At 35.5% G+C, this 15,441-nt stretch overlaps 2 protein-coding genes across 28 annotated transcripts; both read left to right on the top strand.

The window, feature by feature from the left end:
* The first annotated feature begins 1,534 nt into the window (after positions 1–1,534).
* Positions 1,535–3,572, top strand: LOC112794156 (uncharacterized protein At4g15545). 2 transcript variants are annotated; one of them, XM_025836279.3, is made up of 7 exons: positions 1,535–2,202; positions 2,283–2,351; positions 2,426–2,482; positions 2,684–2,756; positions 2,829–3,072; positions 3,230–3,308; positions 3,399–3,572. In XM_025836279.3, the coding sequence occupies exons 1-7, from the start codon at positions 1,909–1,911 to the stop codon at positions 3,489–3,491; spliced, it is 909 nt and encodes a 302-aa protein (XP_025692064.1). In that variant the 5' UTR covers positions 1,535–1,908; the 3' UTR covers positions 3,492–3,572. The 2 variants fall into 2 exon arrangements, with proteins under 2 accessions (XP_025692064.1, XP_072089970.1); XM_072233869.1 differs by lacking the exon at positions 3,230–3,308 and having other exon boundaries at positions 1,632–2,202; positions 2,829–3,119; positions 3,381–3,572.
* A 525-nt stretch (positions 3,573–4,097) lies between these two features.
* Positions 4,098–10,523, top strand: LOC112795804 (uncharacterized). 26 transcript variants are annotated; one of them, XM_072233862.1, is made up of 13 exons: positions 4,117–4,444; positions 4,545–4,771; positions 5,030–5,136; positions 6,628–6,725; positions 6,907–6,995; positions 7,137–7,278; positions 7,931–8,020; positions 8,867–8,935; positions 9,007–9,111; positions 9,233–9,353; positions 9,525–9,567; positions 9,661–9,698; positions 9,859–10,523. In XM_072233862.1, exons 6-11 carry the CDS (start codon positions 7,210–7,212, stop codon positions 9,557–9,559), a joined length of 489 nt encoding a protein of 162 aa, XP_072089963.1. In that variant the 5' UTR covers positions 4,117–4,444; positions 4,545–4,771; positions 5,030–5,136; positions 6,628–6,725; positions 6,907–6,995; positions 7,137–7,209; the 3' UTR covers positions 9,560–9,567; positions 9,661–9,698; positions 9,859–10,523. The 26 variants fall into 26 exon arrangements, with proteins under 26 accessions (XP_072089960.1, XP_072089958.1, XP_072089959.1 ...); XM_072233866.1 differs by having other exon boundaries at positions 9,233–9,358; XM_072233865.1 differs by having other exon boundaries at positions 5,023–5,136; positions 9,233–9,358.
* Positions 10,524–15,441: the final 4,918 nt, after the last annotated feature.

The raw sequence follows: 15,441 nt of genomic DNA, 5'->3' as shown, positions 1-15,441 counted from the left end.
CTAAATAAATTTAATACTATAAATAAAATATTTATAGACTTTTTTCATAAAATTAGAGTACATTACGTACTCAAAATAATTTCATAATTGTCATCAATACTAAACTTAAAACTCAAGATTAAATTCATACATGAGTATAATTTATGATCAAATTAAAATATTCCAAAAAAAACATATAGAACATATACAACTACAAATATGCAGTTTTGATGGCATGAAATTTGAAACCCACTTAATTAAAATCCAATTATAAATAATTAATCAGAAACATAAAACACCGTGGATATCATAATTAGATCAGAGAAAATCACATACTTTCAAAACACATGCTCTGATACTATATGTAAACTTATTTTAGCGGAAGCATTAATTAGGATCTTAAAAGTTGTGATTTTCATACTTGGATTGGTTGTCATAACAAGTCCTGATTACGGTAGAGTTGAACTTTAAGACTAATTTTGCAGAATTTTAGTTGAAGAGAGTAAGAGCAAACTTATAACTCGCCTTTCAGGCTATGCCCTTTACTTCAAGTTTATTATTTACAAGATTCAACTGAGTAGGGGTAGGAGTCAGGGGTTCGAGCCCTTCTCCCACAATTGGCAAGAGCCAGTGATCGCCAATTCCTTTCCCCTTTCCATCGACAGGGCTCCTCGGACTGGACTAGAGTATACGTTCTTTTGCGCTTCAAGTTTATTATTTACAAGCGATCGAAGTAGGGCAAGTCTCAGTCTTGTATTTGAGGTTGGTGAGAGGGCTGGCCCAGGGCATGCCTTTACTCCAACAGCGGCGAGGGGGTCAATCATCATCGTTTTTCCAGAAAAAGGTAGTTGAAAGCTGGAGCTTTACGAAACGAGTTGTTTTCAAAGCATCCGAGTTGGTAGAGCTTCGAGCGGGAACTTACTCTCTCTTTCCTTTCCTTCAGGATGGCAGTTTCACTGTACTTTCCGTGAGTGGAAACTGTAAAATGTCGTGTGTCTTGAGGCAGAGAGAGGACCATTTTTATGTGTTATAATCTTTAAATCTAATGCGTCCATCAAACATTAGCATTAACGGATGAGATTAAGTCATTAATGATTTATAAATAATTACAATTAGGCCACAATAGAAGTTTAAATTACAATAAACTTCCAACATAGATGACTTAAAATAGCGGTCAATTATTATATAAACATCAAATTGTGAAACACCCATAAAAAAAAAATAAATTAAAGCTTAATATGAAAAAGAGAGAGAAATTCGTAGAAGAAAACGTAGTCATCATGATGCATCATTCTACAATGGTAGAAAAGGATGATGACCGAAAACTTATGGGCATGGAGGGCAGTCGATAAGCTATATTATATTAGAATATTTTTTTTGTTCACATTATTTTTTATGCCACTAAACTAACGATTAATTCATTTTTAAAAAAAATTGTTGTTTGTCAATAAATTACTGTATATATTGTGAAATTTAAACTCTCAATATTTGTTTTTGCGACTTACTGAAGTTAGTTATTGTATTGGAATATGTGATGCAGTAGTAATGGATTAATGGGCCAGTTATTTTACCTCAAGAAGGTTCTTTCTCCATCTTCTGAAGCTAAGGTGAATTTGTGATCATAAATGCGAGTCACTCACACCATAACCACTGGTCCCTTGTTCTACCTTTGTCTTTTCTTCAAAACCCTATCCATTCTCAAACCACATACAATTGTTTCAATACTGGAAAATAATAACTCTTATCTATATTTTCACGCAATTAGCCACCAACGACCCTTCTGCATGCTACCCTCTCAAACAAAACAACTACTGAATCACAATTCACACTTCAAATAATTCCAAAAATTAAATTAAATATATAATTCCAACCAGAGTACTATTCCAATAAGAACACTAATAATAATAAAACAAGAAAAAAGAACGAAACATGTTGGTGAGTGGTGGAGGTGGTGGAGAATCCAGTGTTGATGCTGCTCCTCCTGAGGGGGAGCTACCAGAAGAGCTTGTGCGAGTTCTGCCGTTGGATCCATTCGAGCAGCTCGATTTGGCCCGCAAGATCACCTCCATTGCTCTCTCCACGCGCGTCCACGCGCTACAGTCGGAGTCCTCCAACCTACGCGCCGAGCTCGCCGAGAAAGTTACCCTCATCGCCGAATTGCAGTCTCAGGTGGACTCACTCAACGAAGCCGCCGATAAGCTGGCACACGCCGAACAAGACAAGGTTCGAATAATGGCTACTGAACCCGGTTCAGTTCAATCTAACCATGCTTGATTTTTCTAATTTTATCTTATTATATACAGGAGAGGTTGGTGAAAGAGAATGCTTCTCTTTCCAACACTGTGAGGAAGCTGAGCAGAGATGTCTCCAAGGTAAGAATTCTTCAAGTATATGTAACGTAGTGTGGGTGCTTCATGGACTAATAATTGCATGTTTATTCATGCAGTTGGAAGTTTTCAGAAGACGACTCATGCAATCCCTTCAAGAGGATGAAGAAAATTCTGTACGTTACATTCTTCCTTCTATTTACTAATGTGAACAATAGATATATTGAATGTTAGTGTATGGATGATTATTTTAATATATATTGTTTAAAATAATCATTGTTTACCTAGCATTTTCAAAATGTTCAGTGACTAAAAGAAATTAGCTAAAATTTATCTATAATAATTAATGAATATTAAATAAGACAAATTCTCTGTAGGGAGAAGGAGGTGCAGACATGGTTGGCAAATTACAAAGCCAAGCAAGTATGACTTCCACAACACAACCTGGAGGTAGGCCGCCATTCAGAATTATTTTATAAAAATTCTAATATAAATAATTATATCTCTAAGTCGACGTTACAGATGATGATAGTTCATCGATGGGACCTTCAAGAACATCTTCAATGAGAGTTGTAGAGGATGGCGTGTTAATATTAGGATCTGAAGCGAACACACCACGCATAAGTCCGCCAGGTTCACCAAGTGCAAGAAGAACATCCTCAAAACCTGTGTCTCCGAGCAGCAGGCGCCAAGCCATATCGTTCTCCACCTCACAACAAACAGGGAGAACAAGGGTGGATGGAAAGGAGTTCTTTCGCCAAGTCAGGTGATGATCACATCATGCATATTGCTGCATAGTTATAATGTTATAATGTGTCTTGATTAGCTTCTTTATGTTATAATGTTAAGACACATCACAAACGCCAAATTTACATATTTTTTATTCATGTGTCTTGATTAGCTTCTTTATGTTATAATGTTAGGAGCCGTTTGTCTTATGAGCAATTTGGTGCATTTTTATCAAATGTTAAGGAACTCAATTCTCATAAACAAACCAAAGAGGTAATTAACAACCAACCCTACCTTCATTTTCTGTGTATTTCAAACTTTGGAATGTATATAAATATATAATAGTTAACTCACGTGTTGCAGGAGACATTGCAGAAAGCTGATGAGATATTTGGGCCTCAAAACAAGGACCTGTATGCTATCTTCGAGGGGTTGATCTCTCGCAATGTCCATTAACATATTATTCTTCTTTAATTTCACATTTTGTCCTTGTAAATTACATTATTATTTTTCAATAATAAATTCAAATCTCCTCTATGTCGTTTAGTTTGATTTATAGAGTTATGGATGCTTAATTACTTGATTTAGTCCCGTTTGAGTAAACAGCTTAATTAACATCCTTTTGAAAAAATAATTTAAATAATAAATTATTATATTAAAAATAGTTTATAAATAAGTTATTTTATATTTGAATTTTTAGTTCTAAAAGTGCTTATTTTATAGAAATATAGTAAAAAATAGTAGTATTATGAGAAGGAGGCCACTCTGATAAACACATCAAAAACGTCTTTTTTTTTTAAAGGCAGTACGCGTGTCACATTATTATTGGACGAAATATTAAACCAGTCAATAAAATATTTTGAATAAACTAAAATAAAATCAATTTATCATAAGTATGAGATCCGATTCAATTCGATGTTTATATAATCTGAACAAAATCATATTTAAATTTTTTATGAAAATGACAAATATATTCTTAATTTTTATTTAGCACACATTTAAATTTATAAAAATATAAAATTACAATTAAGTCCTTAGGAAAAAACCTAACCCTAAACTCTTGCTAACCCAAGCCCAAGTCAAGGCAAACCCAATCTCAATGGCTCATCAATCTCTCAATCTCTCAATCTAACCCCAAAAAAGCCCTACCCCTTCACTACCCACCCCACCTAGTAAGAGCTTCATTCTCGTTCTCCTCTCTTGGTAGCAATCTAATGAAAGCTAGAAATCAATTTCATAAGAGCTTCATTCATATAGCGCGTTCTCTTTTCAAACCACTTCTCTGGAATCCTCACCGCCGTGGTGCTCCCCCTCCGTCAATTCCAGTAGTCTCGTCATCCCCATTGTTGTATCCATCACTGAGCCACTTCCCCGCCCTTCCTCCATGATTGCGCACACCACTTCATTAGGTTTGCTAATCCCTCTTTCAATTTGGTTGAGTTTTCTTCTTGGTTTCACTTTTCAATTTAGCTCAGATTGATGTTTTTCTTCTTGATTCGATATATATAGTCAAGAATCAGATTTGGGATTTGTTTTCTACCTCGCACAAACAGAAAAGGAGCAGAAACAAGAAACACACCTCCGCGCTACGCGCTAGAATAGTTGCCGACGTTCCCCTCTACGGGTCAGTACCGGCTGCATTGTGCTTCCCTTGCCAGTGGGTCCATGGCCGATTTGCTCCCTCTTTCCTCTGGTTCTATTCTCAGGTCTGCTTAGCTTCTTGGTTCAGATTACTGGTATGTAAAAAATTCCTCCTTCAATTTTGTTGTGTTTTCTTTTTGGTTTCAGAATTGAAATTGGTTCCCACTAATCTTTTTCTTGTTGGTTCGGTTTCGATTTTAGTTAATGTGTTTGGTTTGTCTAAAAATCTCCTTTTCAATTTGGAAAAAATTTCTTTTTTCATTTCAGATTTTAATTTGGTTCACATCATGATTTTTCTTATTGATTTGGTTTCAATTTTGGGGGGTTTGTTTTCGTTCTTGCCAAGAACACAGGACAAAAGGGGGTGAAGCAAAGGAAAGGCCTGCAAGACGCACTGATACCGCTGTGAAGAGTTGTCGCCGCAACGCGCTGCACCTCCATTCTGGGTCTTTCCTATCTGGTAGGTGTATATTATTCGTTGCTGCCGTCTTTACCTATTTCAATTTAGGGTAGAATCAGCTTTTTTCAATTTGGGTTCATACTAAAGATGTTATGCATTGTTGATTAATTTGTGGAAATAGTATTACTATATGTTAATAATAATTTAGATTTACATGTATGCATCTTAATATGTTTTGGATTGGTGTTTTGTATTTTTTCGGGAGGAATTTAGTGGACGTTGAGGGGTAGAGAATGATATGTGTGGTGAGTTGTGAATGTATCTATTGCCTATGTATGATTTTATACTCTTTTGGTGATTGAAATTTTGTTCTTTTATACAATTTAGTATTCTGTTTTTACTGTTTTAATTGTGTGCTAAATATGGGGCTTGTGTGTGGTTAATAAATAATAACTGGTCTTGCAAATGTTTATGCATCCTGCCATATGCTAAATACTTTAGTTGGTTTATGAGAGGTCCTACAGAAAGTTTCTTTTCCACATAATTTAACATGTTGTGGAGTGCTATTTTGGTTCCTATGCTGTATTTAGATTATTGCAATGGATTTTCTATACTTTTTTTGAGAATGTTTAAATCTTCATTTTAATATGCTAAATCATTGATAACAAATCTCTGTTATCCAAGTTTTAATCATATTATGCAAGTAAAATACAATGATATTAGAGTTAAAGATGCTAAATTACCCGACCACCTCCATTTTTGCTAAAGAGTGATCAAATTTAACATACCCTGGGTGGAAATATAAATCAGAAAAAAAAAAAACCAGAAAAAAACAAAAACAAAAACAAATAGGCCTTCATTTTAACCTTATGCTAATAAGCTTTTCAAACAAAAACATACTAATTAAAAGTTGGTGAATTCTACCGTAAGGATATACATGTACAGATGGCTCTTCCACACACACCACCGCAACCATATACATGGCTCTGGCCACCTGCCTCACCTCTATCAGCCTGGCCCTCACCTCCTCCAGGATGACCACGATCACCACCTCCGGTACTCCCACCCTGACCACCATCACCTCTACCATTGTGGCCCCGTAACCACCTCCACCACCTCCCTGACCTCCCGTCACCACCGTTGTACCCTCCTCCACCACCACCACTTCCCTGACCCCGTCGTCACCTCCATCATCTCCGTCATCACCACCTTCGTCCTCACCGCTACCCTCATCCTCTCCGCCTCTGCCTTCACGTCGGCCTCTACCTCACCACCACCTCTAGCTCCTCTACGGCCGCGACCCCTCCCCCCTCGCCGTCCAACCATTCCCAACCCTTCCCACCAAACCCCATTTCCGATTCCCGTCCTCAAAAGTTAAAGTTTTCATCTTTTCTTCATTTCATGTTGTTTCCCATTTTGTATTATCTAGCTTTGCTTTTCTTTCTGCTCTTGTTGGGTTAAATTTGTCTTTTGGTGTGTGGGTAATTTTGTTGAAGTGTTGTTCATGAGTGTGTATCCCTCATTTTAATGTTAGAAAACAAAATAATGCAGAAGAATCAAAAGACCCTGTGGTTCAGTTTCTGGAAGGAGAACTTCTCATAGTGTGTTTGTATTCCAATCCAGGTGGACGCTTTGCCTCAAGGGAAAAAGTATGCTTCTTTCCTTCAAAACCTTAACATTTGTTTCAGTGTCATTGTTGAGGGCTGTGTTACTTGTCTCTAATTCTAATTATCTACCATAAGAAAAAATAATAGTTATAAACTTAGATGTGAAATATCATTTGTTGATCTATTGGCATTTGCTTTGGATTTTCGCTTTATATGTAACCAGATGAGCCTTCTAAAGAACTGCCGAAGTTTTCTGTCAAACTTTTTCTTCATTCCAGTGGGCATGTTGCAGCGAAATTCCAATATGACCAGGTTTCACATGCTAACTTCATCAAGAGTATTGAACTTTATATTTCTATTGAAAATTTTGAATTTTCCATAATTAGGGGCTATGTCTTTGACCTTGAACAAGTTCCTGCATACTCATGCTTTATAGGCTATGTTTCATGGCAGGTAATAATTTCTGCTTTTCGGGATTGGCTGTTTTGAGGGCTTAGTTATTTGAAAATTTGAGTCTGGGTTATGGATGTTCCCGCTTTCTTCCTTGTCCGAAGCAGAGAAGGTTCTAGGAGAAATATCTAATTATAAAGTTCAGGTAATAATTCTTCTATTTTCATTTTCTCTATAGTTGGGAAACTGATGGTATTTTCTATCTTAATAAGAGTCGAGCTTGGCTTATATAATTTCTTTGGGGGGAAGCTGGTCAAGTGTTTGGGATTCCATCCATATAGTAGCTGTTATAGCAAAGTAAATTTTTGTTTCGCAATACATATTTTTCCATGTTGATGCTCGTTGTGCCTTTGTCACTTTGGCATTATTCCATCCATATTTTTGTTTTGCATCTATATCTCGAGACTAGTATAGCATCATGCAGTTTTGGTTATTTATGTTTGACCTAGTTATGGAACAGAATTCTTGTATGTCTTGACAATATGCTTATTTTGGGCATAAAAAATTATTTTCTATTTACATTTTATAGGGTTATTGATATTCAAAAAAGTGGACTGTGGATTTCATTTATTTGAACTATGTTATTGTTGTTTAGATTATGAGTATTTTACTAAAACTTCCACTTTAAAAATGGTTCAAAAATTTGCTCACCCATTTTTATTGGTAAGATTGTGGTAAGTTTTCTTTCTAAAATTAGGTTATTTGACTTGGAGATGGTAATATGTGCTCTCCATCTTTGGTTTGCGTCTGAGGTGGTAAAATCTAATCAATATTGGTTGCTTTTTTTTATACTGCAGTTGGAGGCGGTAAAAGCCAAAATCAAATCTGCTAAATCAAAAGATGAGTCTGAATCTCTTAAATTTACTCAAAAGAAACTGATTAACAAGGTTTGCATGGAAGAAGCCCTGAACATTATTTTGACTTGTACAAGTTGTTTGGAAGTTTTTCTGATTACCTAGAACTATGATAGGTCTATAATTTTTATCTTCAAGAGCAAAAATATTCCCCAAATTAGCAATCAGTTCACTAATCATCATTTATTTTTGCCATTAAAACTTTACCGACTTTTTCTTTGATTTTTATCTTTTCTTCAACATTTTATCTTTCTTTTATATTTGCCTTTTCTCAGGCCTTGGCCAATATTGGAGTAGTTTAAATCATTTTGACTGGTATATGATCAAAACTGAATCATGATATATTCGATTCCAGATATATACTAATTCGGAACTTTCATTGAGGTATTGCTCCCCTCCACTGTTTCAAAGCAATAAAATGTCAATAAAGAATTTAGTGACTGCATCTGTATGTACTACAAGAAAGTCAAGTTAGGTTCTCAACTTCTCTAGTTTCTCACCCATCTCCTTTGATTGGTGTGCTTGCATGATGCATGGTTAAATTGGTCTTTTCTAATTGCTTTTGTTGCAATCGGTACCCCTTAGTGTAGGACCCTAAGTTGAACGAATTAAATTGGCTGACCAGTGTAGTGAAAATTTCAGCATATGACATGTTAATTCATATGCCACAACTATTATTGGTGTCAACGTTGGCTGGTCTGAGTGGTTTAGATTATGTGTTAATTCTTATATTTCATCCATCTTCCAGCGCCCCAAACGTTGTGTATGCTTAATTTGAAAGTTTGATTGCTTCAATTTTTTTTTCTCTGTTGCTTCCACCTTTCTATTTCATTTGGGCTATCGGTGGTTATCACGGGTAATATGTTGTGATCACTGCAGGCAGGTTGCAAGTTTCTTATATTTGCGCACCATCAGCCAATGATAGATGCGATACATGAGTGCCTTCTTGTAAGACCAGTTCAATTTTACTCTTTATATTGGAAATTATAGCACTTACAAAAACTGTTGAAAATTTCCAGAAGAAAAAAGTGGGTTGCATCTGGATTGATGGAGGTACACCCGCTGCATCAAGGCAACAATTGGTTACAGATTTCCAGGAAAAGGATTATATCAAGGCAGCTGTAGTATGGTGGTATTTTTGGTTGTGCATTTCTTCCATGTGTTTCTGTTATAGGCATCTTTTCTGTTGTCTTGGTTAGTATTTGTGCTTGAGATAATGATTTCATGTGACACATTATCATGCAGCTATCCATTAAAGCGGGAGGAGTTGGATTAACTTTAACTGCTGCAAGCACAGTTATCTTTACAGAACAATCCTGGACTCCAGGTGACCTAATTCAGGCCAAAGATCGTGCATATAGAATTGGTCAGGTATTCTCACACACATTAAGTAGAAAGGAGAGAGTTGTTACTAGTTGCATGACAACATTAAGAAAACAGATAATCTCAAATGAAAAGAACTCTCATATCTAAATTTTTTAGTAGCAAAGACAACATGTGCTCTTCTGTTTTTTGACTCGTTAGTTCTTGTTTACAGGTCTCATCAGTAAATATATACTAGTTGGTAAATGATACATTTGGTAGGTTCTGTTATTTCTGCAGTCTTTCGCCGCTTGGTATAGCATTGACTTAACATTTATTATGCATTGATGATCTAAATTTTTACGACTTAGGGATGTGGTGCAATTCAAACCGGATAATTTGGGGGCAGGTACATTTCTACATCTTCTTGAACTATCATATGTAATGCAAAATGTACATAATGCTTAGTTTCAAGGTTTTTATTCTGGTTTATATTTATATTTTGTCAAGATCTATACTCAAGCAGTATTTGAGAGTTACATTCTAAATTTTAGTTATTGAAAAATCAGGTGTTAGATGGCCATGAGAACACCTTAGCTGTGTCAAATAATCAGCCATTGAGTAGCCCTGCAAAGCATACTACTATTGGGCATAGGCCTTCAAAGCAGAGAACGCTTGACCAGTTTGTCAGAAGATGTGATAACGTGGATAGGTTGGAAGTCGGAACATCAGCCTGACCGGAAACGGCCCTCTCGGTCATGACTTGCGAGATATGCAAAATGGATTTCCATTTTCACAGATACATGGCCAGTGGCAAGTGAATAGGAACTTAAATGTTGATGTCTACATGCAGAAGTTTCCATGTAGTATTAACCAGATGTGCTTACATGCGGAATTCACCTGTGATGACACAAATGCCTTTTTGAAGCTGAAATCCATTGTACAACAAATAATAGATTGAGTAGAACTGGCTACACTAAACTATGTTGCTTGTATTGGAGATAATGGTTTGGTTATGTGAAATATGTATTGGAAGAAAATGTTGATAAAGTCACCCATTAGATTTTAGGTTTTCACTTCTTGTTTTTAACTTTTTGCTCCCCTATGTTTTGTTTTAGTTTGGGGCTCTGTACAGAGCATGACATTATCATATATGAACGAGACTTGTAAATTTCTTTACTCCATATGCATGTATCATTATATTTTGTAGAAATAATCATCTCTTGAAAGAAAAGACTCATAGAACCCCTTTATAGCACTTCAGTTAAAATTGATCATCACATTAGGTTATTTTGTTTAGGAACATGACCTATCCTGATAATGTTACTTTTCTCCTTAAATTCATACAGAATGACATTATAAAAATAACATCATTATTTTTCTTTAGTCATTTAGAAACTTGATTTGAATTTTTGTAACCCATTTTCCCTTCATCATCATTCTTATTATTTTCTTAATCTAATGAATAAAGCAATCAATCGATAATATTATAAATGACTCAAATCAAATTTTTAAACTAAATTTTTCAAACAAGAATCATTCTAACTTTATGTGAAACTTCAAAATGTTTCTTTTGACATAATATGTGCGGGCTATTAGTTGAATTAATTATTTAAAATGCATCATGTATTTTGAAATAGAAAGCAGTGAGTTGATCATTTAATGACCAGCAGCAATAATGCAAATATCTCAAAATGCACAGATAATTTTGTACGAGTTGAAGAGAATATAGACACAACTCAAAGCAAGATCATATTCCTCAAAGACATTAATATTTAATTCATTGTTCATTCATAATCCTATTGAAAACGACTAAGGAGGATAATAAGCCACAAGAAATAACAAGAAATGTTACTACAATAGAGTTGTCCTGTGCTGAAATCTTCCTCCCTTAGTAGGTGGCCAAACAAACGCATGGCGCATACAATTAGTAATCCCAGTAATCCCACCGTTCTCCATGGTGAAGACACTCTTCCTATGGACAGTAACTTGTAAGAAATCTCGCTCCATGGGAGGAGCCCCACTGTCAAGTTGCAATGCTGCAAAGTCCTTCAACACGGACAGTGTGAAAATGGAGAAGCAGTGCGCGGATGAAGCGGGAACGGAACCCAATAACTGGCTAGAGCATATTGCACACAGCTTCCCGTTGCCAAGGTCAACAAAATTGAATCTGCCGGGTCCTTCCATCGGTGGTAGAATACCCTCAAAAGCCACATCAAGGTATTGATATAATGCGACTAGGCCATTCAGGTGGTTAACGAGAATGGCAAGGACCTTGTCCAAAGGTGTATGAGGAGGTTCCTCCACATACTCATGTGTAAGGCAAACGGTGTAGTTGCTGCTTCCAAGACCGGGAAGGGACACAGAAATGTGTGGGAAAAAAGTATTACGACATTGGTCACTGCGGCAAAAGAGTCTACCGCCGCTAATGAGTCTACCCGTTCTGAAGTTCGAAAGATTGTTATCAGCGGCAGACATCTCCATCCAAGTCTCTTTGATGGGGTCGAAGCGGGCCAAATAGGAGTCTCTCTCCAACTCCCTGGACGATGAAAAAAAGAGGTTGTTGTCGAGGACGAACATGGTATTCTCGACATATGGCTCGCTAATGATGGCGGCCTCAGGAGCCATCAAGGGTTTCCAAACTCTAGAAGAACCAGAACAAAGAACGTAAAATCTAGATTCATCTCTGACCCGTCGCCTCACATTTATATAGAAGTAAACATCGCCTGAGCCTGGCGTGTTTGCGATGTATGAGTTGTAAAAAGGAAAGGGTGCACCATCCAGCGTAGGGTCAATTCTGCCCTCCTCAATTTTGATTTCGTAGATTGGCCAGGGAGCCATATTCCCCACGGAAACGGCTTTGGCTCTGCCAATTTCAGGCGGCAGGCTCAAATCGTCGGACGGCGCCATATAGATCTTGGAGTCGATCTCGAAGGGACACATATCATGATCTGGAAGATCCAAACACATCTCGAACGGTGGTGGAGGCAAACAAGTCCAATCTTTGACATCAACTTCTTCCTTTAAATTGCTCAGTTTGATCACGATCAACTTTCCATACGTCATAAGGCAAAGGCGCGCTTCCTTCGCCATTTCAACCTGCTCAGTTTTTCGTCATTTTGACTCAGCAGCATCCAATTCCGCCATCACTCTCTCCGATCGAACGAGATCGGTGGTGCTGCGGCAGCAAAAAGCACTAGAAAGTTAAAAGAGGAAAGATAGGGCTGTTGACGAGCGACCAGGGTTTCGATTATCAACTTATTCTCTCTATATATATACTAGCTTAATTTTTATATTTTTATTTTTAAAATTATAAATTTGATGGAATCGTTTAAAAATTAAAAATAAAAAAATTTAAAAATTTTAATATTTATTTAACTTTAGAACGTATAAAATTTATAAATTTGAATTAAATAATATATTAAAAAATTATGTGTAATGAAATAAAAATAAATATTTATAAACGTGAATTACAAATTAATTATTTATAAGCATTATTAAATTTATTTATTTGTTTTAATAGTATTTAATTTAAAATAAAATATTCTTTATTTTCATGCATAATTTTAATAAATAAAAATATTTAATTTTTTTAATTTTTTTAATTATTTTTTATTTTATTATTTTTTTAAATTATTAATTTATATTGTCTTTTTTTGCTTTTTCGTTTTCTTCCTCCAATTTTTTTCAATTAATCATAATTAATTATTATTATTATTATAGCAATTTTTAATATTTTCTATCATTTTAATTTAATGAGGCTTTGTATGGTAAAAGAAGAATGTGAGATAACACATTTATGGATAATTAGATTGATAATGTTTATTCAATGGTTCAGAAGAATAAGATATCGATAGAAGCTCTTTTTCAACTCCTCGTAGATGGATCAACAGAGATCGAGAAGCAGGATATGATCTCATTTTCAAAGATTACTTTACAGATGAGTCGATGTATAATGCTGACATTTTTCGACGAGATTTCGAATGAGAAGACACGTGTTCTTTCAGATAGTAGACGCTCTCTCAAATGTCTATCCGTATATCCAACAGAGGGTGACTGCAACTGGGAGAAGAGACTTGTCACCACTGCAAAAATGCATTACTGCTATACGGATGCTAGCATATGACATAGTAGTTGATGCTGTTGATGATTATGTGCACATAGACGAGAGCACCACTATTGAATGTTTGGAAAATTTTGTTGAAGGTGTCATTTCGGTGTTCGAAGATGAATACTTGTGAAAATCAAATACAAATAATGTATGACGCCGGCTACAAATAGTGTAGGGTCGTGGCTTTCCTCACATGTTGGGTAGTATTGATTGCATGCATTGTCAATGAAAAAATTGTCCAAAGGCGTGGAAAGGTATGTACATGAGTGATTATCGTAGGGTTGCAACTATAGTACTTGAGGTTGTAGCATCTTCAAACCTTTGGATATGACATGCATTCTTTGTAACGATATCGACGTGTTAGATCATTTACTAGTGTTCGATGATATTCTAAATGATCGTACTTCGGAGGTAAATTATACTATCAATGGTAATAATTATACTATGGGATACTCTTTATCAGATGATAGTTATCGTGAATGGACCATATTTGTCAAATCAATCTCAAAGGCACAAGGGGAGAAACGCAAGTTATTTGCACAATATCAAGAAGGGTAAAGAAAAGACGTCGAACGAGCATTTGGAGTGTTGCAAGTACGCTTTGCATTATACGTGGTTTTGGCAAAAGAAGAAGTTTGCAAACATAATGAGAGCTTGTATTATATTGCATAATATGATTGTTGAGAATAAAAGAGACACTTATGCCAGAAATTTTGCTCAAGGCTTAGAGTATGAGAATGTCAAAAATGGCTTATCACAACCTCAGTTGGAAGGGAAAGATTTTACATCATACCATCAATTTCTCCCAAAAAATGGCCAACTTCGAAATAGGCGGCAGCATCGACAATTGAAAGATATATGGCAATTTCACCATGCTTGTCGTCAACTATAGAGCTTAACTATATTTTCTTTATATTAAGTAATTTTACAAATTAGTTTAATCTCGAATTATATATTGTGTATTATTGTTATATATGAAGTTATTATTTTTTTTAAAATATTAATATTTTTTAATAATAAATTATTTTTGAATTTATAAATTTTAATAATATTATTGTAAAAAAAATATAACTACATTAATTTTAATTACTTTAATTAATTAATTAAATGAGACTATAATTGGGACTAAAGTTATTTCTTTTTAACGAGAAGAGTGATACTTTGAATTTCTATTTACTCTTTATGACGCAAAAACTAATATAGAATTACTTTTTATGACAAGTGAGCCATAAATAAGAAATATGATGAATTTTTTACTAGAGATAGTCTAATGTCTACTAACTTGTGAAAGCTAATGCAGGACTTCACCGCTGCCAAGATCAGAAGAAAAAATCACTCCCTCAAATTCTTAACCACTTTCTTTTTTATGAATCCTAACCTAGAAGAAAGAGAGAGAGCGTTGAAAATTATTGTCTAATGAGAGAAAATTTTATCCGATGGAAGAAGACGCATTGTAAATTTTATAATCAAGTTAACTGAGGAAGACGCTGTGATCTTAGAGACAATGCCATCGGCTGAAGAGATTAGAGAGGCTGTGTAGGATTGTGAGGCTTCTAAAGCGCCAGGCTGTGATGGTTACAACATGAATTTCATAAAAAGGTGCTGAGATGAGCTTGGATATGAATTCACGACAGCTGTGATGGGTTTCTTCCAGACGTCTAAGTTGCCAGTAGATGCCAATATAACCTGGGTGGCGTTCGCCCCTAAATTTACTGGTGCGAAGGAGATTAAAGATCTGATACCGATATGACATGCATTCTTTGGAGTTTCTGGTTCAAATAACGATATCAACGTGTTAGATCGTTTACTAGTGTTTGATGATATTCTAAATGATCGTACTCCGGAGGTAAATTATACTATCAATAGTAATAATTATACTATGGGATACTATTTATCAGATGATATTTATCGTGAATGGATCATATTTGTCAAATCAATCTCAAAAGCACAAGGGGAGAAACGCAAGTTATTTGCACAATATCAAGAAGGGTAAAGAAAAGACGTCGAACGAACATTTGGAGTGTTGCAAGTACGCTTTGCA

This window comes from Arachis hypogaea, chromosome 4 (genome assembly GCF_003086295.3).
Source record: "Arachis hypogaea cultivar Tifrunner chromosome 4, arahy.Tifrunner.gnm2.J5K5, whole genome shotgun sequence".
Classification (NCBI taxonomy): domain Eukaryota; kingdom Viridiplantae; phylum Streptophyta; class Magnoliopsida; order Fabales; family Fabaceae; genus Arachis; species Arachis hypogaea.
The sequence above is the reverse complement of the archived record's forward strand: the minus strand, read 5'-3'. Positions and strand labels throughout refer to the sequence as shown.

What these genes read in the sequence shown, in the direction of transcription:
- LOC112794156 (XM_025836279.3), top strand. Translation starts at nt 1,909, where the DNA reads ATGTTGGTGAGTGGTGGAGGTGGTGGAGAATCCAGTGTTGATGCTGCT. An exon ending in CACACGCCGAACAAGACAAG is followed by an intron (nt 2,203 to 2,282) that starts GTTCGAATAATG and finishes TATTATATACAG; the next exon opens with GAGAGGTTGGTGAAAGAGAA. An exon ending in TGAGCAGAGATGTCTCCAAG is followed by an intron (nt 2,352 to 2,425) that starts GTAAGAATTCTT and finishes TTATTCATGCAG; the next exon opens with TTGGAAGTTTTCAGAAGACG.
- LOC112795804 (XM_072233843.1), top strand. Translation starts at nt 6,014, where the DNA reads ATGTACAGATGGCTCTTCCACACACACCACCGCAACCATATACATGGC. An exon ending in TCCGATTCCCGTCCTCAAAA is followed by an intron (nt 6,450 to 6,627) that starts GTTAAAGTTTTC and finishes AAAATAATGCAG; the next exon opens with AAGAATCAAAAGACCCTGTG. An exon ending in GCTTTGCCTCAAGGGAAAAA is followed by an intron (nt 6,726 to 6,906) that starts GTATGCTTCTTT and finishes ATATGTAACCAG; the next exon opens with ATGAGCCTTCTAAAGAACTG.